This window comes from Aulonocara sp. 'chitande type north' Nkhata Bay, linkage group LG18 (genome assembly GCF_057382095.1).
Source record: "Aulonocara sp. 'chitande type north' Nkhata Bay isolate Kocher_YH1m ecotype deep benthic linkage group LG18, A_spYH_male_GT1.1, whole genome shotgun sequence".
In the NCBI taxonomy this organism is placed as follows: domain Eukaryota; kingdom Metazoa; phylum Chordata; class Actinopteri; order Cichliformes; family Cichlidae; genus Aulonocara; species Aulonocara sp. 'chitande type north' Nkhata Bay.
Window position 1 is genome coordinate 22,581,598 of NC_141361.1, and position 18,370 is coordinate 22,599,967.

General features: G+C 39.6%; 2 protein-coding genes across 3 annotated transcripts; one reads left to right on the forward strand and one right to left on the reverse strand.

Moving 5' to 3' along the window:
- Positions 1-424: 424 nt before the first annotated feature.
- LOC147308532 (EEIG family member 2-like) lies at positions 425-8,396 on the reverse strand. Its single transcript, XM_086273435.1, has 11 exons — positions 8,092-8,396; positions 6,284-6,404; positions 6,004-6,033; positions 5,443-5,559; positions 4,922-4,968; positions 3,508-3,611; positions 3,107-3,202; positions 2,803-3,010; positions 2,465-2,601; positions 1,902-1,965; positions 425-1,634 (listed from the first exon to the last, which is right to left on the reverse strand). Exons 1-11 carry the CDS (start codon positions 8,235-8,237, stop codon positions 1,592-1,594), a joined length of 1,113 nt encoding a protein of 370 aa, XP_086129561.1. The 5' UTR covers positions 8,238-8,396; the 3' UTR covers positions 425-1,591.
- LOC147308533 (mitochondrial adenyl nucleotide antiporter SLC25A24-like) lies at positions 7,681-18,348 on the forward strand. 2 transcript variants are annotated; one of them, XM_086273432.1, is made up of 11 exons: positions 7,681-7,865; positions 10,739-11,129; positions 11,366-11,492; positions 11,615-11,702; positions 11,857-11,968; positions 13,972-14,130; positions 14,219-14,371; positions 14,479-14,586; positions 14,696-14,863; positions 15,049-15,199; positions 16,998-18,348. In XM_086273432.1, exons 2-11 carry the CDS (start codon positions 10,953-10,955, stop codon positions 17,177-17,179), a joined length of 1,425 nt encoding a protein of 474 aa, XP_086129558.1. In that variant the 5' UTR covers positions 7,681-7,865; positions 10,739-10,952; the 3' UTR covers positions 17,180-18,348. The 2 variants fall into 2 exon arrangements, with proteins under 2 accessions (XP_086129558.1, XP_086129559.1); XM_086273433.1 differs by having other exon boundaries at positions 10,912-11,129.
- Positions 18,349-18,370: the final 22 nt, after the last annotated feature.

The following is an 18,370-nucleotide window of genomic DNA, read 5'->3' on the forward strand; positions in this document are numbered from 1 at the left end:
GACGTTGATACGTCAGCGCGTTTAACTTTTAAAATAAAAGCATGCAAGCTCGCAGGAATGGTTTAAGTTATATTTGACAGGTCAAACAAATGCGGTTTTAAAAGATGTGGTTTTACAATTATATCCAGGTATAACTAATTCAAAACACGTAAGCTTTCTGTTGGTATTCGTGTGAATGTCGTTAGCGAATTCTTATTTTGAAAAGGCTTTCCCCAAACCGGAAGCAGCATCGTCAATTTTTTTTTTATATTTTCTTTTTTAAAATATCTATGGTTTTGGCGTGCACATTTCAAGAATTTAGACACAAAATCCAGTTATTCCAAACATCGAGGTTTCTCTTTCAGTGTTTACTTTCATTTTTAATTATTTTGTTGAAATGTGGCTGTCTTTCACACTCTTCTGCACTAGGATTTAGAAATGAAGCACAAATACTAGATAAAAAATTTTAATTCTGGAAAGTTTCTATTTAAAAAAAAAAAAAGTTGACAATAAATGCAGGAAAATGTCAACAAACTGACTGAGTGTATATACAGTTAATCTCTATAAACTGATATGTGCATGTGATGATAACCAGCGGGTTGTCAGAATGACATACTGATACAGATGCTGTAAAAAGATGTATATTTGGCAGCAAAATATACATTAAGCATTGTACATCTTTAATTTGGTAAAACAAATTTGTGACTAAAAAAAATATTACTAGTATTATTATTGTTATTATTATGATTCTGATTAACTTAACATCCACACACAATTAACTGTATTAATGTCAATATTTTCAATGCTGTAACCCTTCATCACAACCAGATGAAGAAAGGTGTTCATTTGTATTGAGCATGAATTATTAAAATAAAATCTTACTATAACCACAATAAATAACCAACCAACCAACCAACTATAACCATTGTCAGTTTTATAATACTTAGATTTTACATAGGTAGAGGTGTGCAATTGTCTGGAATCTACATTTAGATAAAATCCTTTTCACAGATGTCAAAAGTTTACCTTTCTTGCAGAAAACACCTGTTAAAAAAATGAGAGAGAGGAAAAAAACCCTCTTTAACCCACAGTCATATGCCATATTTCTTCCACAACCCTCTTTTGTTTTTGCAGCTTAAATACCAAAACCAAAACAAACTCACTGACAGACATTTTGGCTTGTCACTTCAAGTGAATTTAAAAAAAAAAAAAAAAAAAAAATCACAGCTGTACCAAAGACTTCTAACGGACATGTGGAATTATTTTAAGCATTTTTTTAAATGAAAACCCCAGCATGAAAATGCCACTAAGTGGGGTAAGCAGAAGACTTACAGTATGTCTTACTTTTTCCAAAGAGGACAAGAAGATCAGTGCACCAATTATCTCAGTCTGCAAAACGTTTCAATAACGTGGCCTTCAGCTCCACTTCCTGAACACTAGGGGGCTGTCCTGGCTAAGCTGCACATCAGCTGGAGAGTGATTGCATAAGAGAAATTAGATCTCCCTTGGAATGAGATGGTGCAAGTTCTGATGGTAAAGCCACTGTTCAATCCTTTGGCCTCTGCATCAGAATAATACAGCACCCTTTGTGGGGACACGTGCTTTCCAAAGCCTAGCGCTTGATGACCACCTGCTCAAAGGCTCCAATTGCGACCCTGAAAGAGAATGCCGCAGTTTGTTACAGGACAGGAAAACACACACAATATAAGGATCGCCATCTGATCTGGCAGATCTGATTTTTATCATGAAAATGTGCCCCTTAAGTATAGAACATGAAGACCAGTTACACAGAGTATAAAGCAGATACACAGAGTCCTTATCAGAACCCTTATTTAGCCTTCTTCTAATTGCCCATATTTATAGTAAATGTTTGGTGTCTGGTGTCTTGCACCCCCAACCCATGGTTACATAATCAAACCCACCTCATGTGCTGGCTTCCCAAAGCTGTACTTCCTCCAGGACCAACAAACAAGCTGAGCCCCTCCTCTGCAGCAACACAAACACAAATACACATTAGAAATAAGAAAAATGAAAATCAGCTCCTATAGTCAGGGCTTAAAAAAATGCCCCACTTGTTTTAAGGTTAAATCAACCAATAAATGAGTTTTAGGCAAGCAAGATCTTTTCAGGAACAGAGGTAGGTAGTTTATACTTGAGGATGCATTTCCACACAAAAATGTGTGCAACATTTGTCTCAATAAACAGGGAGACTCATCCTTTCTTAATCTCAACACAACAAACAACTCTTCTCTCTCTAAGACTTTGTAACAGGGTAGCTATCCAGATGTGAGTTTAAACCACACCTCATGGAATTACTGTGATAAGTTATGCAATTCTTCATGAAAGATGAATCATCTTTGGCAAGATTGGTTTAAGGACTTGGATTAACCCCTAGAGACATTACACTGTTGCGACACCTCAAAGTAACTTGATCCCATCTGCAACATGGTGGGAAATGTTCCACACCAAGATCAGGAGTACACACCCTCTGCACTGGAGTCCAAGAATCCGTGGCTGAAATCCTGGCTCTGGAGGATTTTCTCAATTATATCATCTGCATCCACTCTGGTCGCATCGACTCTTTTCAGCTGATTCTCCACAGAGTTCTGCTTGACTGGGTGTCTAACAAGGGAAGAGAAACATGGGTCAGTATTGCAAATACAGGGTTCAAACACCAAGAAAAAAAATGTCATTTATAAATTAGGAAATACTATACATTGTCATCGGGTTAAATAGAGCATGGAAATAATGTAATAGTGGTCAAAAGACCACCATCTTATCAATAGCATACTATTCCAAGGTCAGAGTAACTGTCTGTATCACCTTTGAGCCTTTAAATGTATTGCAGGGCTGTCAAACGTATGATGATAAGTTGCTGGGACTGGGGGAGTAGTCTTATTCTCCTTCTCTCCTCTCTCCACCTGCTGATCACTGTGTTCAAGGATGCTGCCGATGCCCGTAGAGGCAGAACCTCCTGACCCGCTCCGCCGATGGCTCAGATCTGTTAAACTGGAGTTGTTTGAGCTGTAACCTACAGCATGTGAGGGGGGAAAAACCCATATAGTAAATAAATATGAGAACATTTCCAATGATTAAAGTGAATAAATGTGTGTCACAGTATTTCTACCTGAAATTTTTGACAGCTGACTTGCATAGCTGGGTGTTCGAGAGTGACCAAACGTTACCAGCTCCTCTGGCACTGATACAGACTTTCCTGGAGTCCCTGTTAAAAAAAAAAAGTGATGTATTCAGTAAATTATAATAAATTGCAGTAAATTAAATAGAAATCAGACATTTTTTATAGCTTTGCTATCATAATTGACAAAACATAACAAAACATGATAAAACATGATAAAACATGATAAAACATGATAAAACGTAAATGCAGCTACTGCTATCCAGTGTCATGATTAAGGAATATTGATTTCATATTCGACCCCATTACAGTCTCCCAAAAAATATCTGTGTTTCTGTAAGAAACTGACCAGTAATATTAAAGGGTATTTGCCATAAGCTACATATACGTACCAGAGACTGAGTGTGATATGTGCATGTCTCCTCCTTTCCTCCCCTCAAGTAGACCCTCTGCATTTGCCTGTGGGATCCCCAGAGTCATGGCTGTAGATGGGGGACTAAAGGGAACACAGGTTTTGGTTAACTTCATTAAAACTTATGTAAACAAAGCTTCCCTACATCAGACCTTTTGGTTTATTGTGGCATGGAAACCACAGCTGGTTACTGAATTGATAATTCACGACTAGGTGAGCTTGCCGGGTTGCTCACTGATTCAACTGTGACACCTTTTGCTACAGCTGGAACAGCTGTCGCTGGTGTTGTGCTATCATAGACACCTACTATAGCTGGAAATAACACATAAGTGGTTTCTGAATACTTTTGGGTAAGCGTTTCTATGCAAGTGTGTCTGTGGTGGGCAGATATTCTGCCACAACTGTATAAAGTGCATGTTTTACGTATGTAGATGACATTAAAATGAAGGGCAAATTCAAAAACACATGCAGCCAGAAAGCATGTTGGCTTCACAGCTGGTGTGTCCCTACTGGAATCAGCTGGTGCTTTTACTGCCAAGTCAAAATATCAACCATCCATGTAAACACACTTTCTGTGTAGCTTTGACGATAATATTCAAACACATTTACTCATAAACAACTGGCTGTTTGATCACACTGGTTAGTATTAGTTATAAGCAAGTTATGAGCAACCTCTAGTTTGACAAACAACAAAAGGCACAGTAACGTGAGTTCTACAAAGTGTGAAAAAAAGAGCATCCTTTCTCCTCCGCTTTGTAAATCCTACACACACACACACACACACAATGAGTAACACTCTGTGGGTGGGTGACTAAGCTCTAGACATCTCCAGGGCAACAGCTTGTGTGTTATTACACTAAGCATGAGCTGAAACAGGAAAGAAATATCAAGAAAGGCAGCTTAATGTTTGCACATGGTACAGTCTTTGCCAGGAGTGCGACGTTACATCACATCATTTGCGACAAACCTGTTCTACATAAAGCTTCTGATCACATATCAGCCATTGGTCACTCTTAAGGTTGGGCAGCTCAATGTTTTGGGTGAGGCATCATTAGCTCTCAGATAAGACAACAATAAGGCCTTACCTACAAAGTACTTTGCCATTACTTCTCTGGATCTCATTACTGATAACATGTGTAAGGGTGTCACTTTAGGACAGACAGGAAGTCAAGAAAGCACTTCCTCTGAGGTTAGAAGCAGACGTTTATACCTCAGGAGCAGACTTTCGTTGCAACCACAAATGTAAAGCTTTGCAGTTAGGCATGCAAACCAAATTGAGTATTTATCAAAATTAAATAAATAAATAAATATATATATATATATATTAAAAAAAAGATAATTTAAGAATTTCTTAGTTGCACGTGTGAGATGTTAGGTTGAAGAAGCACTCTTACGTTTTAAAACAGGGATCTCCAGACATAAGCTGTGTGGTGATGACAACCTGTGACAGAGACAAGAGCAACAGGATTGGCAGCTTTAGAAAGGAATACAAAGGCATACAGCTTTCTGCTTTCTAGTTTGGTTTCACACGGTATCTTTTAAGTGTGGTTAATATAATAAGATTTTCTGAGAAAGTTGATTGCATGTCTTTCTCTTTGCCCCTGGAGGAACACATATATTTTAACCTCATTCCCACAGTGCAGGTAGTTTACAAGTCACAAGCTCAGACATGTCTTGTCTCAGCTTTCAGGGCGCTCACTTTTTCCCCAATGTATGTCACACATTCAGCTTCCTCACATATATATGTGTTCTTGTCTATTGAGAAATTCACTTAGTTTTCTTAATGTGAACAGACAAACAAGAGTGAACTACTGAACTGTGACAACACATGACCAGTGTGATAGATACTCTTAAGGTCCCTTTCCATCTTATTTATTGTTGTTTTAAAGCTGTGTGTCTTGCATCATTGTCATACCTTGAGAATTGAGTTATCTTGTCTGGTGTTCTTTGTGTCATATCCCTCCAGGAGACAGCGTCGTACTGTGCTGCCAGACCCAGCAAACTCAGACAGGTTCAAGTCAGCAAAGCCCAGCTGTGCAGAGTGAAAAGTGACAACTCAACAAGTTTGAACTGATTAGAAGTCAGCTGACATACCTTAAATATAGATTTATTTATTTTATTTTTTACAAAGGATCACGAGATTTAAGTCCTACAAACACAGAAATTCAATGCAGGTCTAGTTATGGGAAACAATGTAACCTGCATGAGTTGGGATCTTGGAAACTTGAGAAATAAGATTGCTTAATTCTTTAACTCCTCATTGGAGTTATTGGTTAACATGTCAGTCTTTTTTTTCCCCCCAATCAGTGACCAAAGCCAGAAACTGCAAGCTATTAAAAAAAAAAAAAAAAATTCTCAGGGCATCTGAAGGACGCCTCGTTATCATCGTTATCTTAGAAAGGTTTGATAAGACTTGTTATTAAGCAGATTTCTTTCCACCACAACAATTCTACACACTTTAGAAGAAAAGTGTTACCTTTGCGTATGTTTTTCCACCCTTCAATTCCTGAAATGACAAAAAAGTGATATCACATCATTTGCCTGTTTATTTACTATTCCTTGCCTCTATAAGTTTTTGCAGGACAACTAAAGTCCGTGAACAACAATGAACTGCTGTGTTGAAGTTACAACAGTTCTTCTAACCTTATGTAAATAGACACTCAAGTCTCTGTTCACTGCATGAACTATGGCTATGGAACAACTCACACTGTGCATTCTAAATTGTGTCAGCAAAACAGAAACAAAGGGTTTTGTACCTTGCGCACCGACACACGGCACACACAGGGGTCTAGCACACCCGTCCCAGCGTTGGCACTCATCTTACACATGAAAGAGAATTTCTTCTTCCAGCGCACACAGTTGGCTTGGACGGGCTCCCTGTAAGACAAGTGGATTTAATCACTAGTGGACATACAGATATATCACAGTATCTTAATAGCTTCCAAATGTGTGGAGAAGAAAGGATTAGCACTTATTCAAGCAGTAAACAAGCTCCTTTTATGCTTCCGCAATTCTCAAACTGGTGTGCTGCATATAAAGTTTATAGCTATTGCTAATTTCCAACCCTTGTCCTTCGTTGTCTATCAGATGATGTCTTGAGATAACTCATCCTCAGCAAATATTTAACTGCAATAGTCTGATATTGAGTAACAAACATGCGTATCAATTTAGCACATTCTTTTATGTTAGGAAATGTCACAGTTTTATTTTTGTATGCAGGTTTTCAAGAAGTATAATGAGATGCTTCTAAATAGTTTTTATACTGTCCTTCTAAAAGCAGCTCTCAAAACCACAAAAGTAGCCAGGTAGTTTTTTGGGCAGTAGAATAAAACAGAACACATCTTTATTGTTGTTCCACATGTGCAATGAAACTGAATGCAATCCTATCATTGCAGACTCTCTATCTATCTATCTATCTATCTATCTATCTATCTATCTATCTATCTATCTATCTATCTATCTATCTATCTTCCAAAAAGGAAAGTTATGGTTTGGACAAGTTATTATCGAGCAATTACATCTACAATCACTGAGACACAAAAGCTCCATGCACAGGATCACCAGTCAAAACCTGAAAAATCAGCCAAATAAATAAATGATAGCTAAAACTTTTACAAACTTTGGGAACAAAGTTGTTTTATTGTTGTTGTTTTTTTAAGGTATGTATGGGTGGGTGGACGGACGGACGGACAGACAGACAGACAGAGTGTTTGCAGGTTATTTGCAAAGGAAGCAGGAAATAAAAAGCAGTGGTTGAGGCAGGATAAACTTAAGAATACCGTGTTTACACAATAGTTTAGGGAGAGTTACCATAGCAAAGTAATGAGGGCCAGCGCTTCCGACTCCGTTTTTCCAGAGTGACTCATTAAAGTAACGTACAGTAAAAAACAGCGTCCCAGGAGACTATGACCTAGCATGCGCCTTTGAATTGAAAAAACAACAATCTGTTCTGGGGCTTCTCACTGCCATAAATTAGGGACACGTGATTACTGTAGATTTGTATTTTTTTTTAATCATTAGAAAAACAATGAATGAAAGTATAACTTTAAATATTTGTTTCAACCAGAGTCAGTGTTATATTAAACAAACAAACACCCCAATGTTAACCATTATTGTTAATATCCCAACCGGTGGTCTCACTGTTCCACTACACAATTAACAGCAGTTGTTGCTTAGCAATTGCTTAGATAAACTTTACAAATATGGGTTAGATTTTTAAAAAAGTATCTGTCTCTTGAAACGACGAACGAGAGTCTCTGTGTTCGTTTTAATGCGTTAAATCACTCTGCTGGTCTTTTCTGTTGCCTCCTTACATACAGGTCTTCAACTGTCGTTGAGGTAAGTTTAAGTTGTTTAAGTTAGCGAACAGCTGGTGTTGAGTTAGCTAAACGTCAGCTACGAATACAGCGGAATGCTGTAGGCACCGAAGAAGCAACCACGACGCAATAAATGCAAACAGATGTCAAAAATAAGCTGAATTTGGGCCTGACTGATGAAAGTCTTCCCAAACAACTAGTGACCTGTTGCTATAAATAGCTAAATTAAATTATAAGAAAAATCTTACCGGGAGGACTCTTCAGCAAAACCTCCATCCAGTAGTCTGACTTTACAAAATAAAACTCCGTTGACAATGGGAACCGACGACAATTCCTCCAAGTCGAAGTCCACCTTAAATTTAAATCTCTTTTTCTTCATAAGAATAAACGACATGATGTGAGACTGTGCAGCGCAAGTATCCGGGTGAAACTGTGGAGGTGGTAGACAGCCGAACACTTTCTCCGAGCTGTCTCTGCTGCTCACTCAGCTGTCGCTGCTCTGCAGACACGACTCAAAGTTCAAATCTCTTCCTTCCCACCCACTGAAACACAATATTAATGACGCCAGGGAAATTCCGCGGTGTGATTGGACAGCTAGGTTAAAGGGAAAAAAAAGAAATGCCGACAGCCCGAATTTAACGTGTGTAGGTGGGTATTGGTACAGTTGTTACAGTGTGGCTGAAACTCACTGGGGCAACACCAGCAACACCTCTTGTGGGGGGTCAGCACTGACCATAAAAGACAAAACAGAAGGTGGCATGTGACAAAAGGAGGAAATGCAAAACAAGATGGTTTAAAGTTGAGTTGTCCGCAGTTAGCACTATTAAAATGTAAACGTTGTTAATAAATGCATGGAACAATGTCATCTCAGACTGTATACGGTTTAACCTGACCTGACCTTTATCTTATCTTTCTATCAGTAGTGAGCAAAGTGATCATTACAGAAGTAATTGCTAGCTGAGGACAAAAATAATAATAAAAAATGATAACATTTACTTTCACAAAAAAGGTTTGGAAAACCTGAATAAAGTTATGCGAAAAGGTTTTTACAGATGTGGTGCTGTTCATTATGGCTATACATCCCCAATTTGTTCTCATCTGTCCAAAGGATATTAGTCCAGATATCGCGTGGTTTGCTCTGAGGCAGTTTTGCAAACCTAAACTGTGGTGTGATGTTCTTCTTATTTCTTTAAGCATCACATGTTGTGGCTTTGGGCTGAATTTGCTTGGGCATCCACTCCTGGGAAGACTGAACGCTTCAAATCAGCAAACTGCCAAAATCCCTGCTTTTAAAGAGGTGCTCATACTTCCTGATCAATTAATAAACCTGGTTGTTACTTAATCGCTTAATTACCCTGAAATAAGGAAGGATTTACTTTGTTTTTAGCATGACTACATGCAGTCCGGTGAAATCTTTGATTTTCACAGGACTTTACATTCTATAATAAAATCAGCTAAATAAAGTAGACTACCTTAACAAGATAAAATAGAACAACGTGCAAACAGGATGTGATATGAGAGATGAAAGAATTATCTTAATAAAATTTAAATTGAATGCGTTCAATTGCTTTACTGAAAAATAAAAATATATAAAAACAACACATGGGAAAAGTACCAGATAGCACATTATGGCTGTGAGCAGCTTTAATCTTCTAGCTTATGGTGGAGATGTTTGAATCTACTAAAAGACTGATGGATAAAAGTTTTTTTTCTTTATCTAAAACATAGCCTCATTTGTCAGTAATGTAGACGTGCGGACACTTTTGGGTGTCATCCATGGGAATGGCAGGAAGTATCCAACTTGTGGTTAGACGTGACTTTTATACCGTTCACAAAATAAACCAGAAGTCGCTCAAATTTAAGCAATCCTGAGCTGATGCATAACCAGTCAACAGGCTGAAACAGCAGTTATCAGCACATATAGTATAGGCTACTCTACACTCGTAAAAATAAAGGTGTCAACTGGAACCAAAAGTGGTTCTTTAGACTGATACCATAGAAGAACCTTTTTAATGCCACAAAGAACCTTTCAAGCAATAGTTCTTTGAAGAACCATTTCTTTCAGTAGTTCACTGAAGAACCTTTAAAGGTGCCCCAAAGAACCATTAAGAAATGGTTTAAATGGTTTCTCAAAGAACCTTTTTTAAAATGGTTCTTTGAAGAACATTTAAAAACTATCATTTTTCTGAGAATGTGCACCTTTCAGAGACATTATAGTTTTGCCTTTTTATTTACTTTTTAAAATGCTTTGGTTTTCAGTCCAATTTACTTTCAGTTATTTTCCAAAGTGGATTTGATTGTTCATATTTAAGCTTAGTTTGCCTGTCTTTTTGTTTGCTATAGTACAGAAACATTTATCAAGGGTACGATTTAAAAGTGTAGAACAAATATTACAACACAAAGGCTGTCGTGTCAGGGACTGCTTGATTGTTCAGTTCGTTTTTGCTTTTTTTTTTATAAAGTTGGGGGTTTCTTTTGTTTTTGTTTTGTTTTGTTTTTTTGTTTTTTTTTTTGGGGGGGGGGGGGTAATTCAAGTTGACTGAAATCTGGTTTAGTTACCTATAATAACCTCAGTGTGTTATGCATACAGTTTAGTATTTCCCGTTGCTGTTTCTGTGCAGTGAAACGTCGCCCTCTGCTGGAGAGGAGCGGTGCTGCGCTGTACTCACACATCCTGTTACATGAAAAGATTAAATGTCCTCTGTTATGCACTCTCACATGTCACATGGGCAAACGATGATTAACTTCGGTTTTAAAATCATAAGCCGGATTATGCATATGGTCCCTCCGTGAGTTTTTTTTTTTTTTCTCCACCGCTTTCATATGCTGCCATGTTTCCCGCTTTTCCGTAAAAAACTCTATGTAGTTACGTAGCCTACACTGCTCCGCCCACAGATCACTGCAGTTCCCCCGAAACGCTCCGGAGCGCACCTTTGCATAGGGCAGGCTGCAGAATAACCCGAGTAAAAGCCCGATTTGTCACTGCCTACGACGAGTTCGCATGTGGATTTTGCATTGGATTTATGGGTGATTTTCAGTATGGCTTGCTAATTTGACTCCGACTGCAGGACGGCTCAGGTCTGGACCCAGTTTGCACATTAGCTCTACAATGTATCAGACGTTACGGACGTTACTGTCAAATGCCCGGTGCTGGGATACCGACAGTGAGAGGTCGTACCAGGACCTGTTTGAAAGGCTCGATACCAACAAAGATGGGAAGGTGGATGTTGCTGAATTACGAGAGGGCCTCAAGGCAATGGGCATATTCCGCCAGGGTGCTGCACAGGTAAATATCAGTCTGCTGAGGGAGAGGACTCACACAGAGATATGAGTTTCAAGTCCTGGCCTGCTCGTTTTGCATGCATTTCCGTAGTAATGTGACACTTAACAGCCTGTGTGTGTGTGTGTGTGTGTGTGTGTGTGTGTGTGTGTGTGTGTGTGTGTGTGTGTGTTTTAGAGACAGAGAGTGAGACACTGTGAATATAAATGAAGAGACACTTACACTATATCTCTACCTTACAGAAAATCGTGTCATCTGGTGACCAAAATAAAGACGGGTGCCTGGACTTCAACGAGTTTACCAAGTATCTGAAGGAGCACGAGAAGAAGCTGTGGCTGACGTTTAAGAGCCTGGACAAAAATGATGATGGTAGGGAGAGGAGGGAGGTTGCAAGAAATAAATGAACGCTCTGCTTTAGTCACATGGCTTTCCAGTGAATGTTTACACAGTCACATACTGCAGCTTGTTTCACTGGAGTGTTTATGTGTCAGGGCGCATCGATTCCTCAGAGATCCAGCAGTCTCTTGCAGAGCTGGGCATAGGTGTCAGCGGAGAGGATGCCCTAAAAATCTTACAGAGGTTTGACCTCCACTTTTTACGCACTGTGACATGTGTCTGGTTACAATGTGTCTGAAGAATAAAATTTAAGATTATGTGAAGTATATGTGATCGGATAGTGTACTTCCATACAATAATCATACATTTCATAGGATAAAAACTTGTGTTTCCTCAGTATGGATATAGATGGAACCATGATGGTTGACTGGAACGAGTGGAGGGAACACTTCCTGTTATGCCCTGCTCACAACCTGGAAGAGATTATACGCTACTGGAAACACTCCTCAGTATGTATCATATAAAATCACTCACATATACTGTCTGTATCACAGACAAGTGCTTTTAGTGGACGTACACACACAGAGGCAGTTGCTGTGAAGCGAATCACATGCTGTGTAGTCCTCTCGTGCTAGCTTTATAGATTTCCTCTGCAGTTCACACAAGGCAGCAGCTTTGGAAGTGGTGACCTGGGCAAGATAATTAGGTCATAGCAGCACACTCTCCCCCCCCCCCCCCCCCCCCCCCCCCCCAGCTCACTCCTCCACCTCTTGCTAGTGCTAAGAAAGACATCTTTGATTGCTCTAGTACTTGTTCAGCGCAAGATTTTAGCCACGAGCCAAACAGTGCCTGTCCTTCACAGAGCTTGTATCTGAATTTTCAGAAGTCTTTTTCAGGCAGAACTGCATTGTCATACAGGAAACGTGCCCTACAGATGACCGCAGCAAGTCCAAGAACCTTTGCCTTTCCCCTTAGCTTTGCATTAGACTGCCAGTAGAGTGTGTTTTTAACTAATGATGTGTTCCATTTATCTCAGAAGTCAGATATCAGAGCTGGGTGTCTCTACCGAACTGAGCGTGCTCCAGTATTAAAGTAGGAAAAGAGGGAAAACAGGATTTGTTGTGCTTCTTAGCAAGGTAGAGCCATGTATCCATCACTGGCAATACTTATAAACCGTGCTGCAGGACATTCATGGATGGAGTCTGGTCAGTGCTCTGTGAGTGGCTCATTTAGGGAGCTATACAACATTGATAGTACAGGTTAGAAGTTGTACAGCTTTACTGTGTTTTCGTATACTGCTGCCATGTTGGATTGTTAATTCAGGTTTGGTGGGGCTGCACTGACATCTTGAGTTGTAAGTCCAACTTGAGGCGGCGTTACAGTTGAAAATTCCCACTTGGCACTCTAAGTTTGACTTTCAGCTTCAAATAGAGCTCACAGTAGTGCTTTAAGCTTTGGGGAAAACGCTGCATATACTAGATAAGGGTTTATTCAGCTCGGTAGTTATTCTAGTGAAAGGACAAGGAGCTCAAATCATTCTTTGGCTCAAAGGGTTTCAGCTTTTCCTCACTGCATATCCTTTTTTACAACCCTTTTAAATGATTTACACATCTAAAATAGTGGTGGTTGTTGTTTTTTTTATAATGTTTTCATCTTTTGGCTGACAGCTCGTGTTGAAGATTTTGTAAATGTTGCCTTCTGGTTACAATATAACTGCTTCTGCATCACTGACCTCAAAAAGGAGAAGTTGTTGTTTTTGACCTTGTACATTTGAAACCACACAAAGAAACCCTTAAGTGGCACAACCCTTCAGTGAAAGAGTCATTATCAAAGGCAAAGAAATTCACCTATAAGGCATTTTATAATGTGTATTACACATAAAGAGAAATACTAATAAGAGTCTGTGTTTGTATCTACAGTATTATCCCGTCTGCTCACAGACATGCAGTCAGAAGAAAAATAAGGGTTTCACAGGACTCTATGCAGTCTTGTGAAAACAATGTCATTGGACAGATGAGACCAAGCTGGAGATGTTTGGCCATAATGCACATCAATATATTTAAAGCTGTGAAAACCAAACTCAGCATATCAGCACAAACGCCTCATAACAGCTGCCAGCACAGAGGAGGAAGTACCATGCAGCCACTGAGTACGAACCCCTCTGTATAATTAAGTATTCTAGAGTCAAATATGAGGCCATCTGTCTTGCAGAATGAACAGAATGGCTGAAAAAGAAAAGAATCAAGGTTTCAACCTGAAATCCTGGGGTGGGACCTTAAGAGAGCTGTGCCTGCAAACCTCAATGAAGTGAAGCAATGTTTTAAATAAGAATTCATCCACATTGACGCAAAAGACTGATAAAAATGATCATACTTAACGTTATTGTTGCTAAAAATGGTTCTGGACTGCTTAGAGTCCTGTGAGAGCTTTCTTTTTCCCATGACTGTAAATCAGATGTGCCAGGGTTCATGAATTTGGTCTCGCTGAGTAAATCTGCTTATGTAATCACTAGGTTCTGGACATAGGTGACAGTCTTGCAATCCCAGATGAATTCACAGAGGAAGAGAAGAGCACAGGTGGCTGGTGGAAGCAGCTTGTTGCAGGTGCTGTGGCAGGGGCTGTTTCTCGTACCGGTACTGCCCCACTGGACCGAGTGAAAGTCTTCATGCAGGTGACAAATATGACAGAAGTGGAACAAATAGATGGATAAATAGATGTCTGTGACCGTGTTTTACTTAAAGCATATATTTGCACTGCAGGTTCATTCTTCAAAGGCCAACCGGATAAGTCTGCTAGGGGGCTTTAAGCAAATGATTGCAGAAGGAGGTGTGACTTCGCTGTGGAGGGGAAATGGAATAAATGTTTTAAAGATTGCACCCGAGACGGCGATTAAGTTCATGGCTTATGAACAAGTAAGGAACCATACCGCTGAAATGTGAATTTTTTTTTTTAAATACTTCTGTTTGCAGCTATTAAATGTAGTAACAAATATTGTGGCTTTTTACGTTTTCTGCTACAGTATAAGAGGTTGTTATCATCAGAAGGAGCGAAGATTGAGACCCACCAGAGGTTTCTGGCTGGCTCTCTGGCTGGGGCCACAGCACAGACAACAATCTACCCAATGGAGGTAACAAGATCTGTGATGCTGCCTCACTGGATGTGGTAACACCTCCTCTCCACGCAAACCAACCGAATCTGACCTCTTTTGTATTTTTTATGCATTGCTTCTCTCTTAGGTATTAAAGACGCGGTTGACGCTTAGGAAAACTGGCCAGTATGCAGGAATGTTTGATTGTGCCAAGAAGATCCTGAGGAAGGAGGGCGTCAAAGCTTTCTACAAGGGCTACGTACCAAACTCACTGGGCATCCTTCCCTACGCTGGGATAGACCTGGCTGTTTATGAGGTATGCTGGCTTTGTGACGCATGGATATTTCACCATGGATTGCACTTTAGTTAATTAGATCATTTATATGCGCACTAAACCAATCCATCGTGCAGAGTTGCATTAAATTAAATGAGAGAAAGTTTTGTGTTATGCTGATTTTGCACATTAGCTGAATTCTCATTTCTCTTATCATAACTCTCTAGACTCTAAAGAACACTTGGTTGGCACATTACGCCACTGAGTCAGCCAACCCTGGAGTGCTGGTGTTGCTGGGCTGTGGAACCATCTCTAGTACCTGTGGCCAGCTGGCAAGCTATCCACTCGCACTTGTGCGCACTCGGATGCAAGCACAAGGTAAACACAGCCTGATATTTGAAAATAGTAATGACATAACTAGGTAGCCCCTTCGTAGCATAATAATAGCACAATATTTTTCAAGGTGGGCGGGTTGCATTTGATGGTGTAAAGGTTCTGTAAAAGTGATCCATGTTTTCTGTAAATATATACTTGTGTTACAGCCCACGTAATGTAAAGGGGCTCCATCTGAAAAAGGGCATTCCTCTTTAATGTTGTTCACTTTGAGATGAAAGTTGTTTTTTGAGTGTAACATTTAGACAGGGTCATGGTCTCACAAACTGACAAATCAGTGCTATATGAGTAAAGAAACGAATAGACAAAAATGTTGGCTGTTATTGGCCATTTTATTAGTTACATGTTGCTGTTATCAGGTTGGATTCTTCTTGGTATAGATTCAGCAAGGTGCTGGAAACATTCCCCAGAGACAATCCTTGGTTCATACTGGCATCCACAATGTGACTCTCCTCTTAGATTGAAATCTGGTGATTGTGGAGGCCATCTGAGGAACAGTGAACTCATTGTCATGTTCAAAATCTCAGTTTGAGATGGTTTGAGTTTTGTGATATGAGGTTTTATCCTGTTGGAATTAACCATCAGAAGATGGTACACTGTGGTCATAGAGGGATGGGCGTGATTAGCAACAATACTAAGGTAGGCTGCTGTGCTTGAACAATGCTCAGTTGGTACTAAGTAAGGTGCCAAATTGGTACTTTTGAAACGGTGCCGGTGCTCGAACCGGTGCTTAAGAATGGAGAACACAAACTTTGTCCAAAAACCTCTTACGTTTTTATTTTCAGCAGTCTCTTTTTTTCTGCAAAATGATAAGCACCGTCCAGCCCCATGCACGGGGCGATCCGCACTAACTCGCTAATGGAGATTTACCACATCCGCAGTAGATGTGCTCAGTGAAAGGTCTCGCAGCAAGCTATCAAATACGGCGCATTTCTCGGCTTTTAAAAAAACGCTATGCGTCACCAGGTGTTTCATTAGATTCGAGGTGTTACGTCCTTTGACAGTATCACAGTATCACCTTAAAGCACTTGTTGCAGGCTGCTGAGTTTGCATCTTTTGCTGTGAAGTACAGTCAGACTTTTGAACGCTTCGCCTTGGGCATTTTTAATCTGTAGCTCTGCTCTAAAAGAACGTACGTACCTGGGCCCGCCTACTATCCTTGGAAAGGTAAAATGATTGGCTGGAATCCAAAGTGTATGACATCTCAGGAAAAAAAAAAGCACCGAAATGTGCGCTGCCGTTTATGTCAGAACCGGTGCCATAATGGCACAGGGTATCGGTACCCATCCCTAGTACTAAGGGACCCCACATGTGCTAAAAAAAAAAAAGTATTTCTTCCACCATTACACTGCCAGCAGCCTGAACTGTTTGATACAAGACAGGATGGATCCATGCTTACATGTTATCTAACATCAACAAGGCATTTTCACCAAGAGAACTGGCACTCGTTGGATGTTTTCTCTTTCTAACTATTCTCTATAAACCCTAGAGACGACTGTGTGGGAAAATCCCAGCAGATCAATAGTTTCTGAAATGGTCAGACCAGCCTGTCTGACAAAAACAACCAGCCACAATCAAAGTCACTTAAACGATTCTCAGTTTGAACTTTAGCAGGTCGTCCTGACCATGGCTACATGTCTAAATATGTTGAGTTGCTGTTATGTGACTGGCTAATTACATATTTGCATTAAGTCAGTTGGGCAGATGTACCTAACAAAGTGGCCAGTGAGTTTATTTTTTGCTTTTTAATTGGTTCTCTAACATAGCTAATATTTCTTTGCAGCATCTCTGGAACCATCAAACCAGCCTTCTATGAGTTCTCTGATGAAGAAGATTGTAGCCAAAGATGGTGTTTTTGGACTCTACCGGGGCATCCTGCCGAACTTCATGAAAGTCATTCCTGCAGTCAGCATTAGCTACGTGGTTTATGAGTATATGAAGAGTGGCTTAGGGATCTCCAAATGATACTGCAAAATAAGGTTTACTTAATATGTCAGACTTGAAAATGCCTGAAATAATTCCAAAAAGACAGACGGCAATCAAGCATACAGTGCATGTTTTAAGAGCCGTCTGCCAGTAGTTAAAGCATTAATAATTTGTGGTATGCATGCTCAAATGTTTTTTTTCTTACTGTAAAACATACCATTCTTCCTGCATTTACTTGCGTTATTTACACACAAAAAGACAGTTCTGGAAAAACACTAAAACGTGTTAAGTATAATGGCTCATTTCATTTATGCCACGGATATTCCTTTAAACTGTGATGAAACAAATACGCGACATAGCGTTGTGCGTTTCCTTTGTTTGAAAAATGACGCTATGTCAGCTGAACCTTTCACATGTCTATGCACTGTATACATGATTTTGTAAACACCTGCCCTAAGTGACAGCGGTTCCAAACAAACTGTTCTCCAATCAGCAGCTGTCCACTAAAAATAGCTGGCTTGGACAAACGAATACTTGTTAACACTGGAACAGTGTGTGAATGAAGACACACATCTTGTGCAATGTGAAAACCACCGATCTCTCTGTTTGATAACGATTTAAATGTGCCTTATGTGTGTGTAAATCTGATGATAACATCAGAAGACGTGTTTTATAACTATACAAATTACTGTATATATGTTTCCAGTTATGCTTATTTATGGGATTTAACGATGAAAAATACTTGCAAGAAGCATATGTTTGTCATGTTTCAATCCTCATTTCAACCTAGTACATACGCACAACACATTCCTGCTACAGTTAACATTCATTCATTTGTTTCATACTCTTTCACACAGCCAAGTGGATGGAGTTTAGATGTAGCATGCATGATAACAATCTTCTGTGTTTAGTTTATGTGACATTTTCTGAGCTTGAAACTAGTCTTGATTTATTAGCTGTTGAAACTTGGTCCTTCCAGGGAGGCTTGAATGCTGATATTGCCTCCTCAGTAATGTAAGGATCACTGATTGGAAACTCGGTCTGATGTGTTGAAATCTTTGCCAAGTGGTCAATAAAGACAAAAACTGTGGATTTGTTTCCACACAGAACATAAACTTTGTGTTGGTGTCAGTAAGGAACTTCCATCCGGTTAGCATCTATGATGAAGGAGATGAAACAGAAATACAAAAACTGAGAATATTTTTGCATCAGCTTTGTATTTTTGATTGA

Excerpts from the sequence above, each read along its gene's own strand:
- LOC147308532 (XM_086273435.1), bottom strand. The coding sequence starts at position 8,237 with ATGTCGTTTATTCTTATGAAGAAAAAGAGATTTAAATTTAAGGTGGAC. Across the intron at positions 6,034-6,283 it reads GCCGTGTGTCGGTGCGCAAG|GAATTGAAGGGTGGAAAAAC; the intron begins GTACAAAACCCT and ends TTGTCATTTCAG. Across the intron at positions 3,612-4,921 it reads GGAGATCCCTGTTTTAAAAC|TCCCCCATCTACAGCCATGA; the intron begins GTAAGAGTGCTT and ends TGTTCCCTTTAG.
- LOC147308533 (XM_086273432.1), top strand. The coding sequence starts at position 10,953 with ATGTATCAGACGTTACGGACGTTACTGTCAAATGCCCGGTGCTGGGAT. Across the intron at positions 11,703-11,856 it reads GCCCTAAAAATCTTACAGAG|TATGGATATAGATGGAACCA; the intron begins GTTTGACCTCCA and ends GTGTTTCCTCAG. Across the intron at positions 14,372-14,478 it reads AGTTCATGGCTTATGAACAA|TATAAGAGGTTGTTATCATC; the intron begins GTAAGGAACCAT and ends TTTCTGCTACAG.